Source organism: Colossoma macropomum, unplaced genomic scaffold (genome assembly GCF_904425465.1).
Source record: "Colossoma macropomum unplaced genomic scaffold, Colossoma_macropomum, whole genome shotgun sequence".
Classification (NCBI taxonomy): Eukaryota; Metazoa; Chordata; class Actinopteri; order Characiformes; family Serrasalmidae; genus Colossoma; species Colossoma macropomum.
Genome location: NW_023494792.1, coordinates 51305757 through 51332615, shown reverse-complemented (window position 1 = coordinate 51332615; position 26859 = coordinate 51305757). Strand labels below are relative to the sequence as shown.

Genomic DNA, 26859 nt, shown 5'->3' with positions numbered 1-26859 from the left:
AATTAAAATCACCTAGCAGTATTACATTACATTAAACTGCAGATGCAATGCATTATCTCAGATTCTACGATATTTACACGCACAGAAATAAATTAACGCTCCGCAATTACGTCGACCCATAAAGATAAAGCTTGACTGAGGGCTGCATTAGCACGCATCAGCAGGTGGCAGCACAAGTCATGATTTTATAGTGAGCAGGTGTCCACTCACACCCAGATAAGGGATTTCTGCGTTCTCCGGAGTAACTGCACACACCTCGCTGCTTATCATACAGAATCACGAACTTAACGCAGGCGTTGCTCGTTTTGGAGATCACAGGTGTATTCAGAGATTTTCTTACCATCGGGACAGCGAATAGCGTTTTGCTCAGGAAACATTATGAATGGTGTGATGTACGGCGCAGTCAAACTGTCGCTTAGCAACAGTTCCACTTAGTTGTCAAACATCAAAGGTGTTCGGCGTGTTTTGTTTTTCTACCTGTATTCCGACGAATACCGTTCCTGCGCCGCGATTGGCTAGTAATATTACGGTTCCTGCTCTCTGATTGGTCGGCTGTTGACCTGCTGCTCGTGAGTACGAACTGCCTGCCAATCCTAGAACACGAGGCGAGGCCTACCGGAATGCGGGTGGGAACTGTTTAAAGCAGCGCTCCGGGGCGTTACTTTGTAGTAGTCTAACGCGTATCTATTGGCTGTGCGGGTCGGTGTACGTGGAGGTGTGTGCGTTATGGCCGTCGTCAGTCTTACCGTCACATCCTGAACGGCTCGTTCGGCTTTGGATCGGAGTATTTTGACAGCAGTGGGGGCGGGAATGGGGGGGGTGGTGGCGGGGGTAAAAAAGGACTTTGAAGGAGCGCTGCACCGCGGACTGGGCGGACTGGGCGAACTTCACTGAGGTAGTGGCGAACTTGGGTAATAAGCAAGTAGTGGACAGCCTTTGAGTTAAGGAAGTGTTACTGCCAAGTTATAGCACTCTTAAACCGTCATGGTTGTTGATTTAGGCCACTTTTTATTGTCTATGTATCCGTAAAAAACGCATTTTATTTATTAGTTATTAGTGACATACTAATGTCATTTTCCATGAGCACTATTTTTGTCAGTACTTCATGTCAACACATGCAAGCAACCTGTTTTGCTGCTATGTGTAGATGCACCGATGGAAAGCAATACGTTATCTATTTAATAAACTGTTTATTAGTGTTTACTTAGGCGTTTATTTTATTAGTAATCTGTTGACTTATGGCTGTTTTAAGGACTGCAAGTCTGTGTTTTATTTTTATTTATTTTTAAGCAATACTATATTATTACTTAATAATACGCAATATTATTTAATACTTAATATTCTTGTCATTACTTTTTAATTCATGGCATTGTAAATCTCCCTCCCTGCCTGTAATTAACTCAACAGATAACAGTTCCAAATTATTAACCAATGTATCTTCATTAGAGTACAGAGTTGTCTCTCCAAGTCTTATTTAATAAGTCAGTATTTCTTAGAACAGGACTGCAGGGACCTCATCTGCTTAGTCATTCTCTTCTGCTTCAGTTACTTTCTTTGATTTGAGTTTATTTGATTTGAAAATCTGCATTATTAAGTGTATGTGCATTAATGGGGGTTGTCTAATAAGACACGATTTTTCCAGCTACCCTCAGTTTATTTTTTTCCACATGTAGAGAGCCTTGCATAAACACTAAGGGTGATGCATATAGCATATCTTCAGATGTTATTGTTCCTGCTATTTATTATAATCATAATACAAACCCACCTGCTCTTAGGTGACCTTGCTCACTTGTCTCTCTTCTCCTCTTACTGAGCCGCGTATTGTGTCTGAGTCATTGTGCACCTTTGAATGGTTTCTTCCTATCCTGTCGTTGGTTCCTCTGCATACTGCAGAGCACTGTTGCCAAAACATGACCTCATGACCTTAAATATGTACAGGTTAAATGAGGACAGGAGCTGGTTGATCTAACAGCTGGGCCATTCTGAGTCTCCTACTGCACCTTTCCCCATGTACAAGCTCTGTAGACTATAGCTATATATTCTCTATATTGTAGTATGTTTGAGAAATGTTCTGCGTGTTTATTCTGGGTATTCTCCTGGGTTTATTCTGACAAAGACTCTTAATGTGAAGGTGGGGCTAGTTCCCTTTTGATCGGATGTGTGTCAGAGCAGACAGGAACTGGGTGTCAGTCGAGAGAGTGCAGAGGTGAGCTGGGAGTAGAACGAGCCATTAGCCAAAAGCCTTGATTAATTGTATGGCGTGGCTGTGGCCAACTACAGCTCTTTAATAAAGCACAACTTCTTGAGCATAAGCTATGTATCCTTTAGTAGCAGTAAACGCTACAATACGTAAGATGCCCTACCACGATACATTCACATTTATCTAGTGGTTTTTTGACACCATTCAGAGTGCTAAGTTTAAACCTGGCCTTTATAAAAACTTCTCAGACCGTCCATAACAGTCAGGATGTCTCAGAGGGTGCACATCAGGATGTGTTCAAGGCCATCCCGCTCCTATTGTTGAAATAAAAGCATCTAAGCCTTTATGGCTGCTTGCGTATTACGATTAAGCCCATCTTATCAGATGCGAGTACGTCTCGCTTGCCCTCTTCTATTGGTAAGGCGCCAGGAAATCTGCTTCTCGGCGAGAGGCAGGAGAGTAGTGTGTGGGGTTTGGACTTTGGCCCCCGCCGAGGCCAGTGTATTTATTGGCTGCTGCTGCTAGAACAGACTCGTGAAGAGTGATCTGGTAAGCGCTGCTTTCATTCTGCTCTGTCCTAGTGCTGGGTCATGGCTGTGGGGCTAAAGTGTGTTAATTCTTTCCTCATGTAAGGCTCTTTTAGCATATAGAGGATGTGAAAAAGAGAAGCAGGTCTCTTTCAGTGCAAAGACTGGAATGTCATTGTTTTAGAACCACTATTTTAAGACAAGGGAAATATTGCTGACCTCTTTAATTTTGTCATTAGTTAATCTTTTTTGAACTTCAGTATGAGACTTAAGTAGATTTTGCTTGTCCATTTTCCCATTTGAGCTACTAGTTCAGACAGAGGTGCATTCAGGGAGTCTTCAGCTGTGGGCTGATGCTTGAGACATTGACCCTGACAATCTAGCAAGTTTGACTGTCTGTTTGCTGCCCTCCAAAGAACAGATGTCTATGTGACCATGTGTCTGTGGATTTGTGGTCTGTTTTTTGCTTTTGCATTTCAGTTAAAGTTTGCTGAATTGTTTTTTGATCATCATTAATCTGTCATTAATAGTTAATCTGTTGTTGTGTACATGACTTTTTTGGTTGGAGTCACTCTGCTGTATTAATCAGCTCTGTGTGTTCCATTTATCATGCTTTTGAGATAATATCTATATGAGATCAGTATTAAAGTGCATTTAGAAGTCGCATGTGTCTATGTTGTTGTTGTTGTTGTTGTTATTGTTGGTTTGCGGCAGAGACTTAAATTGTCCTCCAGTTCCTGTGCTACCAAAAATACCCGTGGCCTGAAGTATTGTTCAGGCACAATCAGGTAGGCCAGCAGTGAGAGGACAATGAGAGGAGAAAGGCTGAATAGAGCATTATTACTTTAGCAGTCCCCTCAGCTTTGACCCTCCACAGCCTCCTTCCTCTACTGCACGTAGGCTGTGTTGGCTGCACACTGGGAATGGTCTCAGTATGTGTGTGTGTCTGTGTTTGTATGTGTGTCTTGTGAACTGTCTCCCCTGTCTCTTGCTTAAGAGTGTAAGAGGAGCCCTACAGCTGTCTTATACAGCCTGTGCTGATATTCTCAGTAGAATTACAGGTTATGGTGTGACTACGTGATTACTATTCTCTTGTTTCATTACATCCTTAGTGGACATTCCTGCATGCAGTGTTGTGCAAAAATCAGAGACCATGCTTCATTTAATTAATTTACAGTTAAAAACAGCTACTAAGTTATTCGTTTTCAGAGTCAGGAAAAAAGCATAAATATTACAGAGCAGCCTTGATAACTAAATGTAGTGTTAAATATTATTTATTTTTATTTATTTTTTGATGGACGACCAGGCATTTTCTCTATTTTCTAATTTTTTCTGATCTCTTGAGAAATTAATAAGTTGTACTTTTGACTAGAAATTAAATAAATGAAGGGTCTCATGTGCATTGGCACAGTACTGTATAGGGGTGTGGGGAAAAAATGATTCTTAGATGCATCGCGATGCGGACGTGGATGATTCTGAATCGATTCATTCAACGCCAAAAATCGGTTTTCTAAATATTTAATTCATAACGTAATGTTGACGGAACGCAAAGGGCGGAACTTGGAAGTGCACCTTGGGAGCCACAACATTTAATGTCCAATATGTCTCAGTATGTGTTGATGTCCTAGTATAGACTAAACAATATAAATGAAAACACAGACTTACTCTGCTCTGCTTTAAGCTTTAGCTATAGCTGCTTTTCTTCCATCTCCGCCAGAAAACCTTTCCTCAAAAGTTGAATAGTTTCTTGCAAAACGTTTCTCAGCTTTCGGCTGTTTTACAAGGCTGAAGTTGCTTCTGATTCGCCAGCTTCTTGCTGAACTTTCCCGTTCCACCTTAAATTCTGACTGAGGCGCCGAAGGTAAATGTGGCACCATTTAAGGTGGAACAGGAAAATTAGAAAGAGAAGTGACTTCATCTTCGCAACTTTTTAGTGTTTGACAGTCTCTCGTTGCTTATAAATACGAATAAGTCCATTCATCTCCAAATGTTCTTTTGTCTTTCTCTTTTCCTTTTTCGTTCGCTACTAGCCAGGCGAAACCTCGTTGCTAGGTGACCTGCAGTCTGCACGCCAATTCTCAGTCGTTGCGAAACAGGGCTTTCTTGCCCCGTCTCAAAGATATTTTACTGGCACAGCGACAATCTCTACCCCAAGACCAAAACCGAAGTTATAAAATCACTAAAGAAAACGGGTAGGACGGCTATAATGTACTGCGTGGACATCCATTACCACTGGATCTTATTTCACCGTAACAGCACATTTGATCAGAGATGAGTGGCAGCAGCGTCTCAAAACAAGAGCAGTGAATGAGAGCCTTCCAGTTCACTTGCCACATCACTTTCATTTGTTTTATTAATAAAAGATATTGGACATAAATTCATTATGGATCATTACAAATACTTAGCTTTAAAAGTACCAAGTCCTCAGACAGTAAGAAAATAGAAATCATGTATAGAAAAAAAGATGCATCGATAATCGTTTTATAATCGCATCGCAGCCCTCTGAATCGTAATCGAATCGAATCGTGAGGTACCTAGAAATTCCCAGCCCTAGTACTATATGTTACATTTGCAGTTCTATTGTGTTTAAACCTCTTAAAAACTTGTCTTAATACTTAGACCTTCAAGTAACTGCTATGAATTATTGAGTAACTACAATTAAGCTAATATATAAGTTTTGTGGTTTTGAGTGAGGATTTTAAGGGGTTCCCAGTTCAGTTGCACTTTTAAAACTGACCATTGGGGTGTGGAACAGAGGGCAGTTACAAACCTGTCAGATGAATATGACTGAAGTGTGGGTGTGTGTGATGAATATCAGGTAGCTAGAAGAATCTGTGGTTGGAAGGATGGAGGAGTGGACTGTGGGGTGTGTGTGTGTAAATATAGCTGTTGTAAGCCATGTACTGTATGGTGTTGATAAACCGCTCTGCTGGCTGCAGGGGGCATCGCTGTCCAGCTGGAGGTGTTGGCCTACTCTGTACTTGGCCGCAGTGCTGTGTCATGAGGCTGGAGTCACGCGTGAGTCTGTGTGTGTGTGTGTGTGTGTGTGTGTGTAAGAGAGAGTTCTGATTTGGACTGAGTCCGATAGTCTGGCATGTTACACACTCGACCCCGTCTACTTCTCCTTTGGTGTACTGCCCTGACATTGTCCCTGTATGTGTCATCTTGTTTCTTTTTTTTCTTTTTTCCCAATTCCTTTATTGTTTTATTTATTTTATTTTATTTAAGAGATAATTCTGCACAATTAAATGGTAAGCAATGGTAAACAAAGACATACAGACATCTGAATGTCTAATGTCTCTAAAAGCTCCATCACAGAAAGCTATTACACGAAATGGTTATGAATGTGCTGCCTGATGACTGAGATGCTGTTTTACAATAGTTCAGAGATAAGGTTTCAGCCTAAAAGGCATTTCTTAAATCCAGTCATGGTGGAGAGGTACATGCAGGGTATTGAAGGCAAAATAGTACCCAAAAAACACTTTTTTGATACTTACCGCTATTTTACAGACAACATTGCGCGTAAAAACACAGAAGAAACGGTTAACTGGTCAATTTGGACAGTAAATAAAATTGTCAGTGGAACTACAAACCAAACATAACTTGATTACATCTGAAGAAGTAGTTTTGTGAAAAACAAATCTACACAATTTTCTCCTTATCCCACATGTACTCAATCAGACAAGACATGTTTGGGGTCCGAAGTTTGTTTCGTCAGTTTTACACTGGCGATACAGGGCTAACAAGTAATGGAAGCTAATACCCACCAATTAGCATTGTACAAACAACATACTTTAGAGGGGAGTATGTTTTCAGTGAGGAACAGTTTTTGCATGCTGGGCGCCTCGTGGTTTTGTGCGCACTGCATAGCTGTCTTCTGTGTGGAGCATTCCAGTCCCCCTGAATTTAAACATTTTTTAATTCCAACCAGTCACGCAGCTAATGTGATGGGCATTTTTTCTGTGCTAACCAATCAAATCAAATGGAAAGTGGGACTTCAGTGAAAGTTATAATGAAGGATGAATTAGTGCTTGCAGTTGTTAAGTTCCATGAACTGTATAATGTCGTGCATTAAAAATACTGTGACATAAACAAAAAAGGAGTTTTTTGGAAAGATTTTAGCTTTTGAGCTTTTTTCTAGCAGTACCACACTTCCTTGTTAATAGTGGATCACTTTATAAGACAAGTACCAGAGCTTTCTGCCTTTACATATCAAAACTTTAGCTTGCTAGCACAGCTGACAGTTACTATGCTAATCACAAGCAGAAAAATGCAATGTGACCCTACTAAATAGATGCACACTTTCCTTAAACTGCTTTGAGTTAAGTAATCTCAAACAGACTTTTTATGTGGTTTCTGACTCTGTGTGACATACTGTTATCTATAAAAATGAGCAAAAGTACATAACATAGTTTAAAACAATATTAGCAACCATCTTAAAGTCTAAATTTTGTCTGTACTTTTCTCCGTCATTACAGATAACTCGCTAAAGCTGTGGGTATTGCTGCCTTTAAGTCATGTCGGAAATATCGTATTTCCAAGATGAGTGCACATGAACGCCGCCATGTCGTAATTATGAGTAGAAAACTTTTCAATGAACCCCGACTTTCCTCTGCTTTTTATTTTGTTGCAGTAGCACGAAATAAACTTAGTCTCTTTGACCACAGAAAAAAACAAAAGTAAACAAAAAAGCATTGTTCTCAGTATGTCCATCTGGTTTTGACCAAAACCACTTGAACAAAGATCATGTCGTATTTACGACCTCCAAAGTCCTAAATAGGACCTTCCGATGAGGACTTTGAAGGCAGCAAAAGACTTGCTTGCAGTGATTTTGAAATATGCTCGTTTGAAAGTCTGCGCAAAACATTACATTTTATGCCAGCGTACTTCCTACCACGCACCCACCACTGCCTAGTCACTGACCTACATTTCTAAGCAATATGGTTGTCTGCGTGGGTCTCCGGTGGGAATGCAGTGTTGCAACATATGTCTGCATGTGTTTGACACAGCCGCTCTCGAAAGCAGCAGACTCTTCTGTTCATGGAACGATATTGCTTCAGCTCTGCTTTAAGATTGCTCCAACAGCTGGAGCAGGGGAAGATGTTAGCAGCTGGGTCGCACCCGTCTGTCAGAGATGGGGGAGTTTAAAAAACTCCAGGTCATTTTCACTCGCAAGATCCTGCCGAAGGCAGCTTCGGAAAGGCAGGAGCTGTGGCCAAGTCTTTTCAGTCAGATGATGCAGCAGCAGAATGTTTCCTGATGACGGTGTATATTTATTTTCGATGGATTCAGGATGTATTTTCCATCACGTCGTGGCCCAGTTTTACTCACCGTTCAGTCATGTGATTGCAGTCTTCTTTAGTGCCTGTGGGATGGACCAGATCATATCACACCAAGTCTTTAAAACAGTAAAATGAATTTCAGTATAATGTGTATTAACAAAAGTGATGCAACTGTAAACATCATGTACATATGAATGAAATATATTACATGTATTACAGTTACTGCCATGGAAGATATACCTGTGACAGTGTAATATATTTTATTATGTACGTGTTTGACTGGATCAGTTCAGTTCCTTTCAGTTGAATTCCTCAGTGAGGCATAAGTTCAGATTTTTTGCTTTATTCAATCAAGTTTTACCATAGCCACTGAATGTTTCTGGCCTTGATTGCATGTGTGAGCATGTAAGAGAGAGAGAGACAGAGACAGGGAGAAAGTGAATGTAACGTGAATGTAGTGTGAATGTAGTGCAAGAACGAAGAATATGCAACCAATTCGGCTCCACTCACATGCAATTAACCTGTACTAAAAGGACCATTTTGTTACTTACCTAGGGGTACTAAGTCCACTTTAGGGGATCATGGTCATAGCTCTCTCTAGACCTCCCTCATCTCTATTGTGCCCTAATCCGTGAAGCACTTCACCTTTGGTCAGTGTGTGAGATAAGGTGCTGTAACACTCCTGTGTTTAGACCATGGGCACGGTGAGCCAAGCCTAGCACAGTGATCTTCTGAAAGCAAACATGCAAAGTTCTCCTCAACAACTCTGTCACCCCTGCAGAGAGAGAAATCAGCACTGATCAGGTCCAGGGTGGTTGAGAGGTTGTTGAACCACTGTGGTACCATTTGGCATGAGGAATCTAAATATAAAAAAAACTTGTTTATGTTTACCGTAACTTATTTACTAAGCATTTAAATTTTGTTTTGGTTACAGCTTTTTAGGAAACGAGTCAGTGTATCATTTCACCACAGTTCTGTTCAGCTATTTAACTGTAGGAACAATTTGCATAGTAGTGGAATACAGACTATACAAACTAGGAAAAGTAGGGACATAATATTGCAATGATATGGCAGTTCACAACTGTGGCAATGTCTTGTGGAGAATGCATATTGTCGCTGTCCAAAAAAATATATATATATCATTTTTTTTGCAATTTTTAGTTTTCCGCATAATTTGAGCTCAGCAGCTTCCCTTTCCATTGTGTGAAGTTTTCAGTTCTAGTGTCTAGTAGTTGGTGATTTATCAGTTTAACTAGTATACTGGTTGAAATTCTTCTCCAGAGTTTTGTCATAACTGTTATACCAGGAAGCCACAAGCCGCAGATAACATGCTACAAACCATGCTAACATTAGCCTTTTTACCTCAGTTCCTGAGTCAGGGATGTTTCAGGTATGTTTCAAATGAAAATCAAAATTTCCAATCTCTCAATCACCTTCCATCATCTAGTCCACTGCCTCTGAAAGTAGTCCAAGGCGTGTTTTCAAGGCGGTGGACTTAAATCAGTGGCCGGCCTTTTGGTACTGATAGTTGTATAACTGGAATGTTTTCCAAATTCCAGCACTGTGTGGTGGTCAGAGGCACAAGTAAATGGGATGTGTGTTTGAGACAAATGACTTCTGTGAATTTAATTCAGTATTCCTGCTCTGATTCAGAATTTTTGTTCCACTGTAAATGGTGCTGGAGTTACATTGAAGCACCTGTACAGGTACCAGAATGTAACTGCTGCTCCATTAAAGATGGGACAGGAAATTCTAATTAAAATCTGCCCAATAAGAAGCCAACATCAGCCTTGTAGAATTCTAAAACGTTCTTATTTGAAAAAACGTATGTTTCTTGTATAAGTAATATAGGCTGAAACTGTCAGAAATGTTATTTATAACATTTATTATACTCTTTATTTATGTTTATTTAAATTTTGTTCAAAATATTGTGAGAACACAGAATCGTGAACTCATTATTGAGAATCAATTCAATTCATGGTACCCCTAATAAAAACAGTGCACCAAACTTTTTACTATTTGAAAATAGTCTGAGAATTTTGTTTGACTAACAATGAGTGCATACCATATTGAATATCATTACAATTGATTATATTGAACGTTCCAAAATTGGTGCAATTGAGTTGCTTCACTCAGATTGATGCATCTTGGTGCAGCTAAGTGAAAATAGCAGCTGTGTGAAAGTGAGTACATATTTTCTCTCTCTCTTTGCAGTCTAATGCGTGTTTCAGTACTTGCCGTGGTCCGGCGCCATGGTGGATGTGCCCAGTCTGTTCAGTCCATTGTCTCCTGTGGGGGACCCAGTGTTGGACAGCCCACTGTATGGAGAGCTGATCATGAACATGGAGGAGCTGGAGGACATCTCCTGCTCCCTCAACGATGACACCTTAAATCTGCTCTACCTGCCCGACTGCCAAGGCACCAACACCAGCCCTGAAAGCTCCATTACTCTGGGTACTTATACAAAGAACACATATACATACACATCACACACATGCACACATACACAATCGTAGCTAGGCTTTCATCTAATTCTCCAACTCCAAGTAAATGATCACATTTTTGTTTCTTTTGCTATTTGAAAACCTCCCTGTACAGTGTGTTAATATATCATGACTCGTGGACTAATAGAAATTTTGAAAAGCAACCATAAACCTCTACTTCACAGATGTTAAGAACACTTTTTTCAGAGATACAGGGTTTCTTAGGACAGTGACAGTGGGCTTTTAGGAGTTTTACATGTTCTCTTGAGATAAACACACATACTCACTCATACTTTACCTGAAAATTCCATGATCTAACATGCCCTTAAATATGCTCTGAAAAAAGACTTTAATTTCCATCCTGCCATGGCTGAAGTATGGCAAGAAACTAATTCCAAATATCCAAGCTGTAGAATGGCTAATAGAAGTTTTCTTCATTTATCAGCACATCTTTTGCAGTTGTGCTGTATGTGTACTGGTATTGTGTATGTTGCTTATGGAAAACACATTTCATTTTCTGTCTAATAGAAAGCAGGTTGTTAGAATGAAAAATGTGGTTTCCACTCCTCGAATTCTCAGTACTGGTGCCTGAATATTGGAAACATTGGTTGGTTGTTGACTTCAGGAGATGTAGGGGGGGGGCCTACCACCTCTGACCATCAGGGAGTGGAGAGGGTTGCCTATTTTGGGTTCTTTGGGCTCATCTCTTAAGTGGGAGAGCAATATTACTCACCAAAGGCTTTTCTTTATAAGACAGCTCAAGAACTTTGGTGTGACTAGAGACTGTGTGCTATGTTTTTATAGGGCTATTGTGGAAAGTGTGTTGACCTTCTCCATATGTGGTATGTTAGTACAACAGCATATGAGAGAGAGGGGCTAGAGAAAGTAGTGCATACTGCCTCCAAAATCATTGGTTGCGAACTTCCATCTGTTGCTTCTCTATATGCCAAAAGGATGGAAAAGAAAGCATTAAAAATCTATGCAGATAGCTCACAACCAGCACAGTACCTTTTTAAAAAGCTTGCTTGTGGAGATTTCAAAGCATCTTATATAGAACATCTCAGTTCAGTAACAGTACCTACCCTTCTGCTATCAAACTTTTGAATTCCACTTCACAATCTTAACTTTGTGTATTTTAATTTATGCCAGTGTTTGTTATTTTATTGAGATTATAGATGTTTTATTAATGAGTGTATATTGTTTGTGTGTTTGAGCAGCACCAACAAAATCCTCTTAATCAAGTACTGACTGAAATGGCAATAAAGTATTGAAACTTTATACTTGAAACTTGACATTTAATGTGAACATTGAAAATAAGTGAAATCTGTCAGATTCATCTCATTCACTCAAGGCATAGCAGGCAAGCTGTTTAAGGCTGTACCTAAAAATCATTGTGTGAACTTGTTTTTTTATGTTGAATTTCCATTCAGTCAAACAGGAGAGGAGGAGAGACAGCAAGTATGGGTATTGTTACCTCAACATAAAATGCAATTGCAATTAATCTTGAGATTTTTCGTTTTGTATGTTAATCAGGGAACCTAACTTTGTGTCCTCCTATTTTGGGCTCCTGTGAAAACATTCCTATGTCTGCTATGTCTAATTGACCAATGTAGTTCACCAAAATTCCCTTTTAATGTAAACTGGGCAGTCCTAATCTTGGGTAATACTTTCATAATTATTACTCTTACCAATCACTGGGCTGATGTGGCTTGTCCCTGCACAACTTTAACAAAATTTGGTGACGATTTGGTGAGCAAAAGCTAACAACCGAGCAGAGGACACCAGCTAATGAAGCTAGCTCATCCGTCCATTTCCTTCGATCTTCCATTCGTTCAACTGGCCATGCTAGCATTCTCTGGATGCACATCCAGAAATAAAGTAAATATGAACAGAATCTTATCTTCTTTAAGACGTCACCGCATAAAAGCTGGATAATGTTTTTACTGAGCCTTGGAGACAGCTGGGTCTACAACATGACCTGCATATGTAGAACCTGTTTAACTCATTTCTTCCTGCGTGCGTTGTTGTGTTTAGTCCTGCGTCTGTAGTATAGCAGGCTGGGAGCATTAGAGGAATGTCAATCACACTTGCTCATTAGAATATTGGAAACATGCCCACAGAGTTCTCAGATGGGTCAGATCAGCGGGTTTAAGCTGCGTTTTATCATATTTGTATCTACATTCAAACTTTAATGGATGTTTAATATAACCTCACATTATCATACAAACGTTTTAATATCTTACTCTGTGTTCCCTGGGACTTTAAAGTCTGTCTGTGTGTCCTCTCTAGATGTCCCGAGCCCAGCCTCTAGTCCATCCTCTACAGTGTTTGGAGCGGTTCCAGGGCAGGATGAAATCACCTCCAGCCCGTTAAAACTTGAGTGTCGCGTGTGTGCTGATCGTGCCTCTGGCTTCCACTATGGAGTGCATGCCTGTGAGGGGTGCAAGGTAATCACACACATACACATATATACATAGACACAGTGTGACTGCATTCAAGGTCAGTGGAAAAGTCTGAGGCATGTGAGAGGGAGGGCACTCCGACCTCTGTCGATGTGCCACTTTTCCCCTCGTTGGCACGGGTCCATCCTGTGATGTAAATGCAGCATACGTCATCCTGTTTGCGTTTAATATGTGCATTGTAAACTCTTTCCATTGATTTTTTTTCATCCCACTATAACTAATTAGACTCCCAAGAATTCAGACATGTCATGGTAAAAGTGTGAATAAGTGGAAAGCTTAAATCCATTTGGAGTAGAGAAATCACATGCAGTGTCTTGGGTGCGGAGGGGGGACTGGTTTTAGTGTCTTTTTGCCTTTGGCATAACCTTAGTGGCTAAAGCTGAAGCGTCATGGAATATCTTTGCTCCGTAACAGTAAAGTGAAACACTGTCGACTACAGTGAGTCAGCCAAACAGAGGTTGTTGGGCTTTCGATGTTTGTCATCTCTCTTATAGTACAAGTCATTTATTACTATATTGAAAAATAATGCATTAAATGGTACCACTTTACAACAAGAGTACCTTTGTACAGGTTAATGAATGGTTCAAAAATAGTTCGGTAATGGATATTAATTAGATCATACACACATTAAAAAATATGAACAAGTAGTAATGACACAAAAATGCAACAGTGAACTGCTGCTTGCCAAGTGAACCCACATTCATCTATACTGTTAAATCTCAGATCTTGCTGTTTACTAGTCTTCTCCATCAGTCAGCATTAAACCTGTCAGCTTCATCTGATATTTATGATCATTGGATATAACAGTTCAAAGTTGCCCTTTTATTTATGTGTGACTGTTATTTTTAAGGTGCTTGTTAATGATTTTAAGGTGTTTATCAATTAATAAACATACATAAACCAATTTTAACCCATTCATAAACCCTTTATAAGGGTAGTTATTGTAAAATTATTCTGAATTATTGTAGTTATTGTAAAGTGGTACCATTATGTGCTTCAAAAATGTACATTATTTACACGTGAATGAAATACATAACATCAACTTAATCGTGACCAAAAGTAAGTAAATCTAAAGACAGAATTAAATATTTTCTTCATGGTTTCTTGATGATCTAAGCATCATATCCAAGTCAACTTGTTTGTCCTTGAGAGCGCTGTTATTCTACTTGGAGCACTTTTCATGCAAACAGTTTTAATATATACACACACACACACACACACACATTTCTCGCACATGTTAGGAAAAAGAAGCAAACTCTTCTGGTGATTGTCCTCCCACTCCTGGAAAGGGCTTTTCTACTGCATCTATCAGGAAACAGTTTGTCATCAGAGTCTTCAAATCTCAGCTCAAATCTCAGCACATTGCTGGTTCAGGTCTGTAGAGAAGTGGATGGGGAAGTTCATGTTAACTTTGTGTTCCAGCCTCCCGCTTCCCCTCATCTTAAGCCCACCGGTCCCAGGTTTATTTTTGCTGGGTACTTTTTCAAGATTGAAGCTGTGTTGACTTTGAGAGGAGCATGGGTTTTGTGGTTTACTACAATCTGTGTTGCTCCTTGTGATAACATTAGTTATCTGCTTTGTTATCACTGTATCTTGAATATGAGAGCAACAAGTACAAGAGTCATGGAGTTTATTGTGTTTTAGTGTTAGTACTTCATATATACAAAACAAACCCAACTACCTAAATACAGTAGTGTGCAGACCTGAGAAAATGATATTCAAAGCTGTTTATCTGAGCAGTTAGCATTTATTTGCAAAAAAACTTGACCAAACATAAAAACAACATGTACAGCAGAATAAACACAGACATTAATGCAGTAAATTGATATTTTTGTATTAATGTGTTAACTTATGAATTTCCAAACCTCTGCTTGTGACAGACCAGGGTTTTTGTTTACCATCTTAACCAATACTTGATTAAAGGTGCCATATCACACTTTTTTGTATTTCCACCTAATAACATTTGTGTAAGTTTATTAACCAAAACCAGTCATAATTATTTCTTATAATAACATTTTCCAACCTCTCTTTATCTCTTTCTTTAAACAGGCTGTTTTGTTACAGTGCCTTTAAGACAGATATATGTAAATCACCTCTGTTCTGATAGGCTGCTCTGCATTGGGCCTCATTCAAAAAGCAGTCTAGGCTAAAACAACGAGAATGATGGATTAACTGCCCTAGATTGAAAGCAGTGAGTTCAAAACAGGATGTTTTTGCACATTTGCAGTTTTAACAATTTTAATTTCTGTATTAAATTGTTTTTTGATAGAATAAAAGTAAATAAAAAATAAATGTACAGGGAATGTATATAGAGGCAATGATAGCTGGACAAAATATACAAATATGGTAAAAATGCTGCAAATATGCAGATGTATTGCATTGCAGATATACTTTATATAGCAAGAACAGTGCAATTATTAAAGAATACCAGTTGCTTAACTAGTAGTGTCTTGCAACTTTGATTGTTTTTGAATTGCTTCGTGTAAGACTGGCTTTGCATGGTAAATTAGTTGCATGTTGTAAGTTGCGTGCAACACAATTTAGGTGTAACTTGACAGCTACACGAATGTCAGTTGTCTGTCATTTATCTATCTATCTCCGGTTCTTTACTATATATTTGAGTTTTTATCTGATGTGTATATGTTATGCCTCGCTCATCCTGTCCTAGAAGCACAAGTTCATTGAGGAGTGCATCTCCGTCTCCACTTCTGTAATAATTTTCATCCTTTGTATCCCAAATGAATCTGAACTCTGTGTAAAATTAGCCTGGGGTCAAGAGAGCACAAAATGAATCTAGCTACATGAATCGCTTTAACAGCAGGTTAGAAGAATTAATGGTGGCACAATCAGCCATTTAAACAGCTATCATCATTAGCTGGCTAATAAATGCAGCTTTGTCGTGGCTCACGGAACTGACAAAATGAAAAACTACCAACCTTGAGTCAGCTGGCAAGGGGAGCAATCTACTTTTCAACCACCCATTAACCAAATCTAAGTTGCATGAAAGTTTCACTATGTAAAGCCAGCCTAACAGTTCAAGTTGCACAAAAATGATGGTGCATGCAACTCACAAGATGCGATTAGTTGCATGAAAGCCTCACTGTGTAAAACTAGCCTTACATTACTATTGGATAGAGATATATTTGCAGTTAATCAGAGGAAATGGACGATGTGTCCTTAATGGATATTTAAGGATTAGTGCTGTTCATTTTAATCACCGGTATGATGACCATGTTAAGAATGCATCAGAGGCACATTTATAGCCCTCTGTCCACTGTACCATGTGCTGTTGTTAAGTGTGTGTTTCCATGGACAAGCATGTGTTCTTGAACAGCATGCCTATAAAGTGTTCTAAGCTCTGTGTTGTAACATTGACCCTTCACACACATAATGGAGTGCTGGTACTGAGCCAGTTGGTATTGAGTGTCTATCTCAAGAATAGACGCTAATATGAAGTCTGACGTGTGTTGCCCAGCCCCCTCTCCGCCCAAACACACCATACAACTTTAGGGTATCTGCTACATCATATCGTTCGAGCTCAAACACTCGTTTTATCACAAACTAGAGACTAAAGTGCAGCAATTTGTGCACTGATATTGCCTATTTCTATTGGCCTGCCTCTCTGCGCCAACCCTTTCCTCAAACATTCCCGACGGCCTGACCTTAAACACACTTGGAAAGAGTGCCATATCAGAAGAGTCACTCAACCTAATTTCCGTTCATTGACTTGGACGTACTAATGATGCAGTGGAATCTGTACAAGGAAGGAATTAATCGATAATGTTTGATTGCTTGGTGCTGCAGTAGAGACATGCAAACAAAACCTGAGCCAAAACTGCACACAAACACCGAAAAATTGTTCATTTACAGTGGCTTCAGCTAGAAAACTCAGACATAGGCCCTCACGCTGTTATAGCTGTTAATTGCAGGAACTTCAAATTCAGCATGTGCCAAAACACAAGTGGAGATTCCAGAACTCGTACTCATTTCATTTGCACAGAGAGCTACACCCAGAGAAAATAAGAAAAATTGGTAAATTAGTGCCACTAAAAAATATAATATTTTCATCAAACAGGACCAGCTGCTGTCTGCTTTGAACTTCCGTGTCATGCTTTAGTTCAGGTGTGTGAAAGTATGATGAAAGAAGCAGAGTAATTGAAGATAGCCAGAGTCCAAAAGGCCCTTTTAAAGCCAGAACAGCATAATAGCTGCTTTGGTACTAACTGCAGAGTGTAATAACAAAGCTTAATGAAATCGAATGGGAGGAGTCTGTGGCAGCAAAATAAACACCCACGCATGCATTACTGCTTACTTTTAGATAACAGCAGGAGAATGAAAAGGACCGAACATGGTACTAAACATTGCATCACTGCAAAGCAGCTCAGTGTAGCAGTGATTATTGTATCATCTGAAGGCATATTAGGCCAAACTTGAAGCTTAGCAGTTCTAAAACTGTCCGTTTAAATGTTCCATGTTTTATGACATCATGGATTAAACTGTGAATAACTTTAATAAGAAGAATGTTTTTTTATGTAGCACCTTTTGTATATATTTCAAGTTGTGCTTATGCGCTTTCCTTAAATTTCTTTGTATGTGGTTTGCATTGAAGACCCTGTAGTTACTGATTTCTAAGTCTTAGTATGTAAAAAGCCTGAGATGTTAAGAGGTTAAATAAAACAGTTAAACAGTGTAAATAAAAATAACTGTATAGAACAAAATGCATATAACATTGTTTATTATGTCTATTTGTTGTAGATAATGTCCGAATACTTATTTTGGTGGAAAAACAACATGCTGCTTGTACCATTTTTTCCCTATTTGCTTTTTTATATGTTAAACACTTACATAAAATATAATAACTCATTCTTTACTCTGTTCCCTGTGCCTTGCACACACTTTCTATACTTATTTTCACTTGTATTTTGGAGACGTTCAAACTTGTGCATATGACTGTACATACTATGTCTACATGGAGTAGCTATGTATGTGTGTGTGTTTGAGCGTGTGGGTTGGACGTTTCACTGTATAGACCTGTGTGTGTCTGTGTGTGTGTGTACTTGTATACTTATGAATTACTTTGGCAGATTTTTACTTAAGTATTATTAAAATTGAATACTCAATATTGAATACTCAATTACATTTCCAAGAGAATAAATATAAGTAATAATATAAATATAAATAATAATTTTCCTTTACAAAATCTACAAAACACCTAATTTGACTGGGAGTGTTTAAACGTTTGCATACTGTGGATTATATATTCTGCAACTATGTGATGCTGGAAGGTTTAGCAGCTGACACATCAGGAGTATGAAATACTCTTTAGGATGTTAGTAGAGGCTCTGTGTTTGCACGTGGATATAATTTCAGTTCCCTTGCAAAGTAAACTTTATTTACTCGAGGTGATCAATGTGCTAATCAGTGACTCATCTATAGTACGATGTGCCTTATCATGAGGGCAGTGTACAGAACACCATATCAGGCCACTTTACTACCCAGGGTTGTAAGTAGCCGCTCATCATTGAAGTGATATCATGTTGATATTGACCCCATAAATCAAAACCAGTTGAGAAACAAGTCCCTGTATGAATTCTCCACAGGGGTTCTTCAGAAGAACCATACGCCTCAAGCTGGAGTATGACAAGTGCGAGCGCAGATGTAAGATCCAGAAGAAGAACCGGAACAAGTGCCAATACTGCCGCTTCCACAAGTGCCTCGCTGTGGGCATGTCCCATAACGGTGAGAGCCCTGCCAGCCTCAGCCTTTCAACAGAGATATCCATTATGCATTTATAGAGTTATACTGCAATCTCATAGCTGTATAAGCCCTTAGATTACTTTATTGGTCATAACATCCAGATGAAATCACTTTCCATTATAAACAATATGTTGTGCAGTGATTATGCACTTTATACCATTTGTTTGAACTAGTAACATTGCTTGTGAAATGTTGGTTATCAAAATTGGTTTGGTGTATGGCAGTATGGAACAATTTGGGTGGGAAAAAAGTTATTAAACTAACACATTTTAAACATGGAATTAAAAATTAACCTGCTCACTTACTGCCAGTATTTGTTTTTGTGGTGTGTCTATCCAAACATTAGTTATCTGCACTATAAGCATGACGTTAGCATTTTTCTGAATACGATTCTATATACCGTAGGTCTAGCTAAATAGAATAGACACTTTTTGAGCAAGTGCAGGTGACCTGGATGACGTGGAAATACATTGCCCTCTGCTGCTGTAGGACTTTTACTTTGTCAATTCATTGAGGATAATGGAGTCTGGTAACGTGGGCCTGGGATAATTTTACATTACAAAACTTGCCGTTAGTACTTCCCTCCCCTCTGTACTCTAGACTGTCCTTGAATTATACATGTAATGTTTTCATACAGACACATGTGCAGACACTGAAAACAGCCAGTGCGCTTCACTCTGAGTCCAGGTTTACATCACATCACACCATCTAAGCCTATTTCCCCACTGCTGCCCTTTGTCCCTTCAGAGCTGTAGTGTCAAGTGCATGGTCACCTAGCACACTTCTATATAGTGTGTGTGTGTTACTTTCTATGTGCAGCACGTATACACAATCTACGTTTACACAAAAAGTTTGGGCACCCCTGGTCAAATGACATGTTTTGTTGATTTTCTAAGTGAAAATAAGTTAAAATATCCTCGATAGAAAACACACTTCTGTGCATTTGAATGCATAATTTATGTTTATTTGCAGAATTTAGCATATTGAAAAAAATAAAACATAAATCTGTGCAAAAGTTATGGCACTTTTATATTTTATGTTTTAATTTTTTGCAAGATATTAAACCCAGCAAATAAATAGAAATTGTGCACTAAAATATTCAGAAAACCAGTGAAACACGTAATTTGTCTGGCGGTGTTCAAGCTTTTGCATACAGCTGTACATAATATGGTATTTGACTTAAATTGGCTCAACATAAATAAAATATATATTTTTGTCTTTCAGTTTATGTCTTTTGGCTATAATTATGTTAATGTAATTTATTTCATTCCAAGAGGTGGAAAATACTTGAATGATAGTGCTTTGTTGCTGTACTTAAGTATTATTTTGGACGATATGCACTCAGGTATTAGTGAAATTGAATACTCTTACTCATTTACATTTCTAAGGGAATAAAGATATTTTTTACTCCTTACATTTTGCTTTGGACCCTCAAAGGACTTGTTACAAATCTCAAAAATCATAAGATTTTTCTCTCATTTAAATTTTTTTTTATATCACTGCCACTGAAAATGAAACTGCCCACAAGAACGCTAATTTGTCTCAATGCATTGTTAAAATTTAAGAGAAGGCAAATTCTATATATAAAAAGTAAATAGGTATGTTTAAAGTTTTTTTTTTATTTTTAGCTAATATGTTTGTCTTTCTCGTAGCTATCCGTTTTGGGCGGATGCCTCGCTCAGAGAAGCTGAAGCTGAGAGCAGAGCTGCAGATTGGTGAGACGGAGGAAGGACAGACCCAGCTGGCTGATCTGAAGACTCTAGCCAGGCAGATCCATGAGGCCTACCTCAAACACTTTCACATGAGCAAGGCCAAATCACAAATCTTTCTTGCTGGCAAGACCAGCACACCTGTGAGTAAGAATTTTTTTGGCAAAAAATAATCAAAATTGGCACAAAATATGGTCAAAAGAGAAAAAAGGCTAAACATTTCCACAGAAAAAGCACAAAATCTAACCATTAGAAATGTTCACTTTTTTCCTTTGCTGCTCAGTGTAGATATGTTCAAACAGTTTAAGTTGCAACAGATCAACAGTGATAATGTTGGCTGTGTGGAACCATTTCATAGCTTCTACAAGAGATTTTAGAAAAGCAATTTGTAATCATTGTTCGGCTAAATATCAAGAGAGGGTATATGCCCAAGAACTTTGCAGAACATTGCAGATTTGATTTACTATTTGAAAACGTCCTGCTCGATACAGAGAAAAATAGCAGAAATAGAAAGTAAGGTGCCTGCAAGCACACTCACGGCATCTGTAGCCACTGTTTTTGAAATGACAAAAAAATGAGCATGATAGTGCTGAAGTACAACTGATGATAATTAAATTTGTTGCCGTGACAAGCCAATCTCTGTTGTCAAGAACTCTGGATATTGTAGGAACATAACTTGTAAAATGTATGTAGTTTGTGGTAACTGTTTTTATTTTTGGCAGCTCTGTTTTGACTTATTGAAAAGACTTCAGCAATAATCAAACAGTTGTTTTCATCATTAACATTACATAGCTTATAACTATGTTATGTTCACACACTGAGATCTATTCATAGTAGTTATGAGATACAGTTCTTCCAACTAGTCATAGTGCAGTTATATGAGCAACCCTTAAACTGCAGACTTATTCTTCATTTACTTTTATGAAAATGATATTTTATGCATTTATGAAAATGAGGAATTGGATCTTCATACAGGCATTTGCAATCTATGGGTTTCATTGGCTGATTATTTGGATCAGGTGTGGTAAAGTAGGGAAAACAGCGAAATGTGCAGGGCAGAGATGCTACAGGACTGATGTATTGAAACCCTTTTGTGTTCCCTCACCTCACTTGTTCCTTGTCCTTCATCAGCCTTTTGTCATCCATGACCTGGACACTCTGCAGCAGGCGCAGCAGATCCTGGCCACTCAGATGCTGGGAGAGGGGAAGGACGGCTTGGTGAGTGCTCTGCAGGAGCGAGAGACCGAGTCCCGTCTCTTTCGTTGCTGCCAGCACACCTCGGTGGAAACCGTCACCCAGCTGACTGAGTTTGCCAAGGCCGTGCCAGGCTTTGCTAGCCTGGATCTAAATGACCAGGTGACATTGCTGAAGTACGGCGTGCATGAGGCCTTCTTCACCCTTCTGGCCTCCTGCATGAATAAGGATGGGCTGCTGGTGGCCCACGGTAGAGGATTCATCACTCGTGAGTTCCTTAAGAGTCTCCGCCGGCCCTTCAGTGACATGATGGAGCCCAAGTTCCAGTTCGCCATGCGCTTCAATGCACTGCAGCTAGACGACAGCGACCTGGCACTGTTCGTGGCCGCCATCATCTGCTGTGGAGGTGAGGCACACAGAGAACACTTCACACTCGGGCTGCAAATCACTGAATGATTTGATTTGATTATAGTGCATCAAGACACAGCGCATCATGAAATCTCAGACTTCATCAAGTCATTGAGAATTAGGGGAGTTGGAAGGTGTTTTGTGCTGGAGGTGCTGAAAATTATGCAGTTATGCAGTACATAAATGACACCCTGCTCACTCTGCTCTCTCTCCTTCAGGACAAACTGTATGCAGATTAGCTGAACAGATTGTTAATAGTGGAACAGTGACCAACTGTATCACACCCATAATCAAGCTACATGCTGAGTATACTTGAACACACATGAAGCGGAAGATATAATGGTTGGAAAACAATAATGTGTTGAAAACATGGGCAATTATTATTATGTTTAAGTTGTAAAAAGCAAAATTAGGTCATTTTAAGGTGCAGAATCAGCCTCTTCATACACAGTTTTTGTATTTTAGCTACACGCGCCCGAAGCAGCCAAGAGTTGACAAGAAAATCGATTCAGTTCACTATAATGACTTAAACAGTGTATTTCCATGGCACGTTATGAAAATACATAGATAAAACATGGAGACTCCACAATAAAACATGCACACATAGGTCTTTACTATGCTCAGGTTATTATTACCATGCTCTGATTATTTTTAATTATTTTTGGCAGTTATAGTTGAACAATCGTGAAGTCCCCCTCAGCCCCACCTCTTAATGCATGCAGAATGTTCAGAATATTTTTTATACCTGTGTAACTGGAGCATCTGTTTATTTGTTCAGTAGCAGAATTTGGAAAAAAGAAACAACACATAACAAAAATATAGTACATTTTTGAATAGTTTGAAAATAGCATGAGGATTTAAATTTTGTCAAAAGTGTGTGTATATGTTTACCGAATATTAAAATAAATTAGAGTTGATTTTAGCGTTCAAAAGTGATGCAGTTGAATTGCCACTTTCAGATCGCTGCATTACAAACCTGTGATGTACTTTTACACCTCTACTCTACTTTAGAATAGGGAGAAAATGTAATTTCAGGGAAATCTTGTTCCTTCCAGTGTAATATTACTTTTTAGCATGGAAGAAATGAGACGTAGTGTATCGTTTGAGAGGTAGTGTATCGTTTGTCACTTTTCACCTTTGGAAATTCGCTGTGCTCAGAGTGACTCGTCTCTTTTTATATTCTCTTTTTCGTATAGTGTTGCTTGTTGGCAAATGTTTGAATATTTTTTTCACCGCTAGTTTAAACTGCATCTGACAGGATTTTCTTTCTCTGGCTCTTTCGGCTTCAGTACTGAGCGGTCTTTTGAAAGAGGTTACATAATGACAGCCAGCCTTAGAGTGACTCGGGGACTTTTTTCTCCTTCAGGCCAGCAAAAATAACCACAGCTTCCTGCAGTGTTCGTTCCAGCTGCTGCCCACAGGGCTCTGTAGGGCCTGAGAATATAACCACAGCCTGCTGCAGTCTCATTCTCTTAGGATCCCATCTCCAAATGCATACAAATGCATTTATCAAAAGAGACAGCGCAATACAATGGTTAAGACTAGCTTAGAAATTTCTGGTCCCTGAATCCTGTTCTTTTTGTCCCTCTTCCCCACCACTCACAGACCGACCAGGACTGGCAAACGTGTCACACATCGAGTGCATTCAGGAAAGTATCATTCATGCTCTGCAGCTCCATCTGCAGGCCAACCACCCTGACAACACCTTCCTCTTCCCCAAGCTCCTGCAGAAACTGGCCGACCTTCGGCAGCTCGTAACAGAGCATGCTCAGTTGGTCCAGGACATTAAGAAGACACAGGACACTTCGCTTCATCCATTACTGCAGGAAATCTACAAGGATATGTACTGAGAGCTGAACCTTAGGGTGTTGAGGGTGTTACTGGTTACTGGACAAGAGGTAGCCTTTTTTCTGGCTCCCTACAGCCTCAGGAGAACAGCAGCAAAGGGACTGAAATATTCTCATGGCTTTCAGGCCAGCTTTGATAAATTGAAGGTCTGGTGCATGTTGGATGTTGTACTTGGAGTATGTACTTGGCCATCATAATGGCTGTTCACTAATCTTCATGAACCCTAGGCCGTCATCCCTATACAGCAGGTGATGAGCTTCACCTGACGGCCATCACTTTTGTGAGTACAATGCTGCCTGTGCCAAGCTTCCTGCCATCGAACTCTTTAAATGAACATATTTCATACCTTCTAAAAGCAGTGTGTGCTATTCCCAAAATGGAAGTGTGGCATTAGGAAGTCTATTCTGTAATTTTTATGCCATGGTAGAATGCTGGAATATGGCTCACATGCATAGCCATCAATGTAAGACCAATACCTCATGTTAAATGGCATAAAATAACATGTACAATTGGTATAAATGTGTATACACGTATATGCACTGTATAGCACTCCACTTGTGATTAATCAAAATATGTTTTGAAGGTATTTATTTTTGAAAATATGATACTAGTGCCAATAGAAAAAGTGTATTAATATATGGTCAAATGTGTCTCATTTGGCAATACTGTGCCTTTCTTGTTTTTCTCATAGTATGCCATCTAAATCATATATATTGCATTATGAGCACAATATGCAGTTGTATGCCAAAGGTTTGGCTCCCCTGTTGATTTTGTTGATTTTCTAAGTGAAAATAAGTTCACATCCTCTACAGAGAACACACTTCTGCACATTTTAATGCAAAATTACTGTTTACTGAAGTGAACATATTGGGGAAAATAAAACATAAAATGGCACATGCAAAAGTCATGACACATTGCATATGTTTTACTTTTACACAGACACATACTATATTTAAGTTCAATGTATGAACTTACTGTCACTTAGAAAATCAACAAAACATATTTTGACCCAAACTTTCCACATGACTGTATTCACCAGTAGCATTATGGAGCTGCATTGTGAAATGCTACACATACATTAAAGAGAAGTATAATATATGAATGGGGAATATTATGTTGATATCAGGGAATATTGCATTGTCTAGATACTCAGGGAAGATCAAGCTTCAGCTTTTAGAATTGATTACCCATCCCAGCACTAGACTACAGCAGGTACACTACACTGGCTCTTATTTCAATGGAAATATTTGTAATGCTCTTCTCAATGGGAAAAGATAAATATGTTTTTAATTGTTTGTGTGTAAAGGGACCTTGGTTAAACTAATTAATCTGGTTTAACTGGTTAATATTTACGCCATGGTGACCTGTTGTTAACTATGGCAGTTTGCTTATTTCGCCTCTTAGATCTGAAAATAAATGTGAATGTTTAACGTCTAGTCAATTTCAGGAATAAATGTCATTGATTGTGAATATTTGTTTAATGTACACTTGGTTTCCGTGTAATTTTTTGTCATGTACTACTAATATTACAATAATTGATCCTTCAGTCACAATCCACAGGTCACGGTTTGTACACTTTAAGACCTGGTGTCCATTCCAATTCACATCTTTTTTCTCTGTTGTTTTTATCGAGAAGCAAATGCAAATAATTATTTGATTGTATGTTGCTAATTGGATGCCAAAAGAAGAGCGAGTTCTATTTCCTGTTTTTAAATTTGCGTAAGTATGTATCCTAAGGGTTATATTCTTTAAAGTAGAGCGCAAAGATAATATTAGATCTACCAGAATATCACATGAGATTGTTTACATTTTACACACGATTTTAGTAAATCTTGACATCCTTTGTAAGTAACAGTTGGCTTCAATGCAAGTAACTAAGCTGTGTGGTGCAAAACTATAATGTGATTTCAGTCATGACAAAACAGATTATAATGCCTTCTATTGATTATACATACGAAATATAACAGCTCTGGGTGCACTGTAACTTAAAATTAATAAACATGCCTCAAATATTGGGAAGCTGAATAGTCAAATGCAAAAAAAGAAATTTCTGTAAGTAGGTATAAAATGCTGAGTACATAAAACTAGTAAGGATGTGGTCCCTATAGGCCCATACACACATTCTGCACTCACATTTGAATACAACCAGGCATGCACATACACACACTCACACATTCAGGCAAACACAAATACAGACCCACAATGAAAACAAACGCGCCTAAAGTCGATAAATACGAAAATCACAGTATGTGAGATGTGAGCAGGTGTTCCAAACTAAATAATATCTTAAAACATAATTTTATTGCTTGAAATGAACTGTGTTACCCTAACAGAAAAAAACATTGGTAAAGCTTTCAGGTTGGTTTGAAACAGCTCTGAAAACATTAATTGGAATGTTGCTGCTCTTCAAAACTAATGTCCATTGTAATGGACAAAATAAATATCTATCAAACTGTAATAATGAACATTTTTTATTGATTATGATTTAAGTATGAAAGCTTATTGAAGCCAGGTAGAGAAAAAAATCATCTTGTTTTTTCACTGTCTTTCTGTTACAGGCTGCATGTCAAAATTTTCACTTTTTATCTCAAAATAATGATAATAATTGGTTTCTATAATTTCTATTAATTATTATCTTAAAAATACTTATTTTCTCAAAATATTAACTTAGTATATCACATCCTATTTTCTCAAAATATTACCATGTAAAAATTATTTTCTCGAAATATTGACTTAGTATTATGAAATGAATTATCTTCTAGAGATTTTGAGTTATTAAGGCAAAATCCCAACGTGTTGAAATTATTCAGTTTCAAGAAGGGCAGTCATAATTTCGAGGCAAAGTTCTGAGTAAATAAGCAGCCAATATTGACACACCAAGCCGTTATTTCAAGGAAATAGATTATTTTGATATACTTTGATATACTAAGTCAGTAGTTCGAGGAAGTAACTTATTGTTTCGAAATAACAGCTTAAGATTAAAAGAAAA

The 26859-nt window shown here is 38.6% G+C and overlaps 1 protein-coding gene across 4 annotated transcripts; it reads left to right on the top strand.

The window, feature by feature from the left end:
• The first annotated feature begins 305 nt into the window (after nucleotides 1-305).
• pparaa (peroxisome proliferator-activated receptor alpha a) lies at nucleotides 306-25355 on the top strand. 4 transcript variants are annotated; one of them, XM_036577510.1, is made up of 7 exons: nucleotides 306-895; nucleotides 10224-10463; nucleotides 12782-12939; nucleotides 18555-18693; nucleotides 20364-20563; nucleotides 21552-22020; nucleotides 23628-25355. In XM_036577510.1, exons 2-7 carry the CDS (start codon nucleotides 10262-10264, stop codon nucleotides 23870-23872), a joined length of 1413 nt encoding a protein of 470 aa, XP_036433403.1. In that variant the 5' UTR covers nucleotides 306-895; nucleotides 10224-10261; the 3' UTR covers nucleotides 23873-25355. The 4 variants fall into 4 exon arrangements, with proteins under 4 accessions (XP_036433403.1, XP_036433404.1, XP_036433405.1 ...); XM_036577511.1 differs by lacking the exon at nucleotides 306-895 and adding an exon at nucleotides 2644-2749; XM_036577512.1 differs by lacking the exon at nucleotides 306-895 and adding an exon at nucleotides 2784-2828.
• The last annotated feature ends 1504 nt before the right edge of the window (nucleotides 25356-26859 follow it).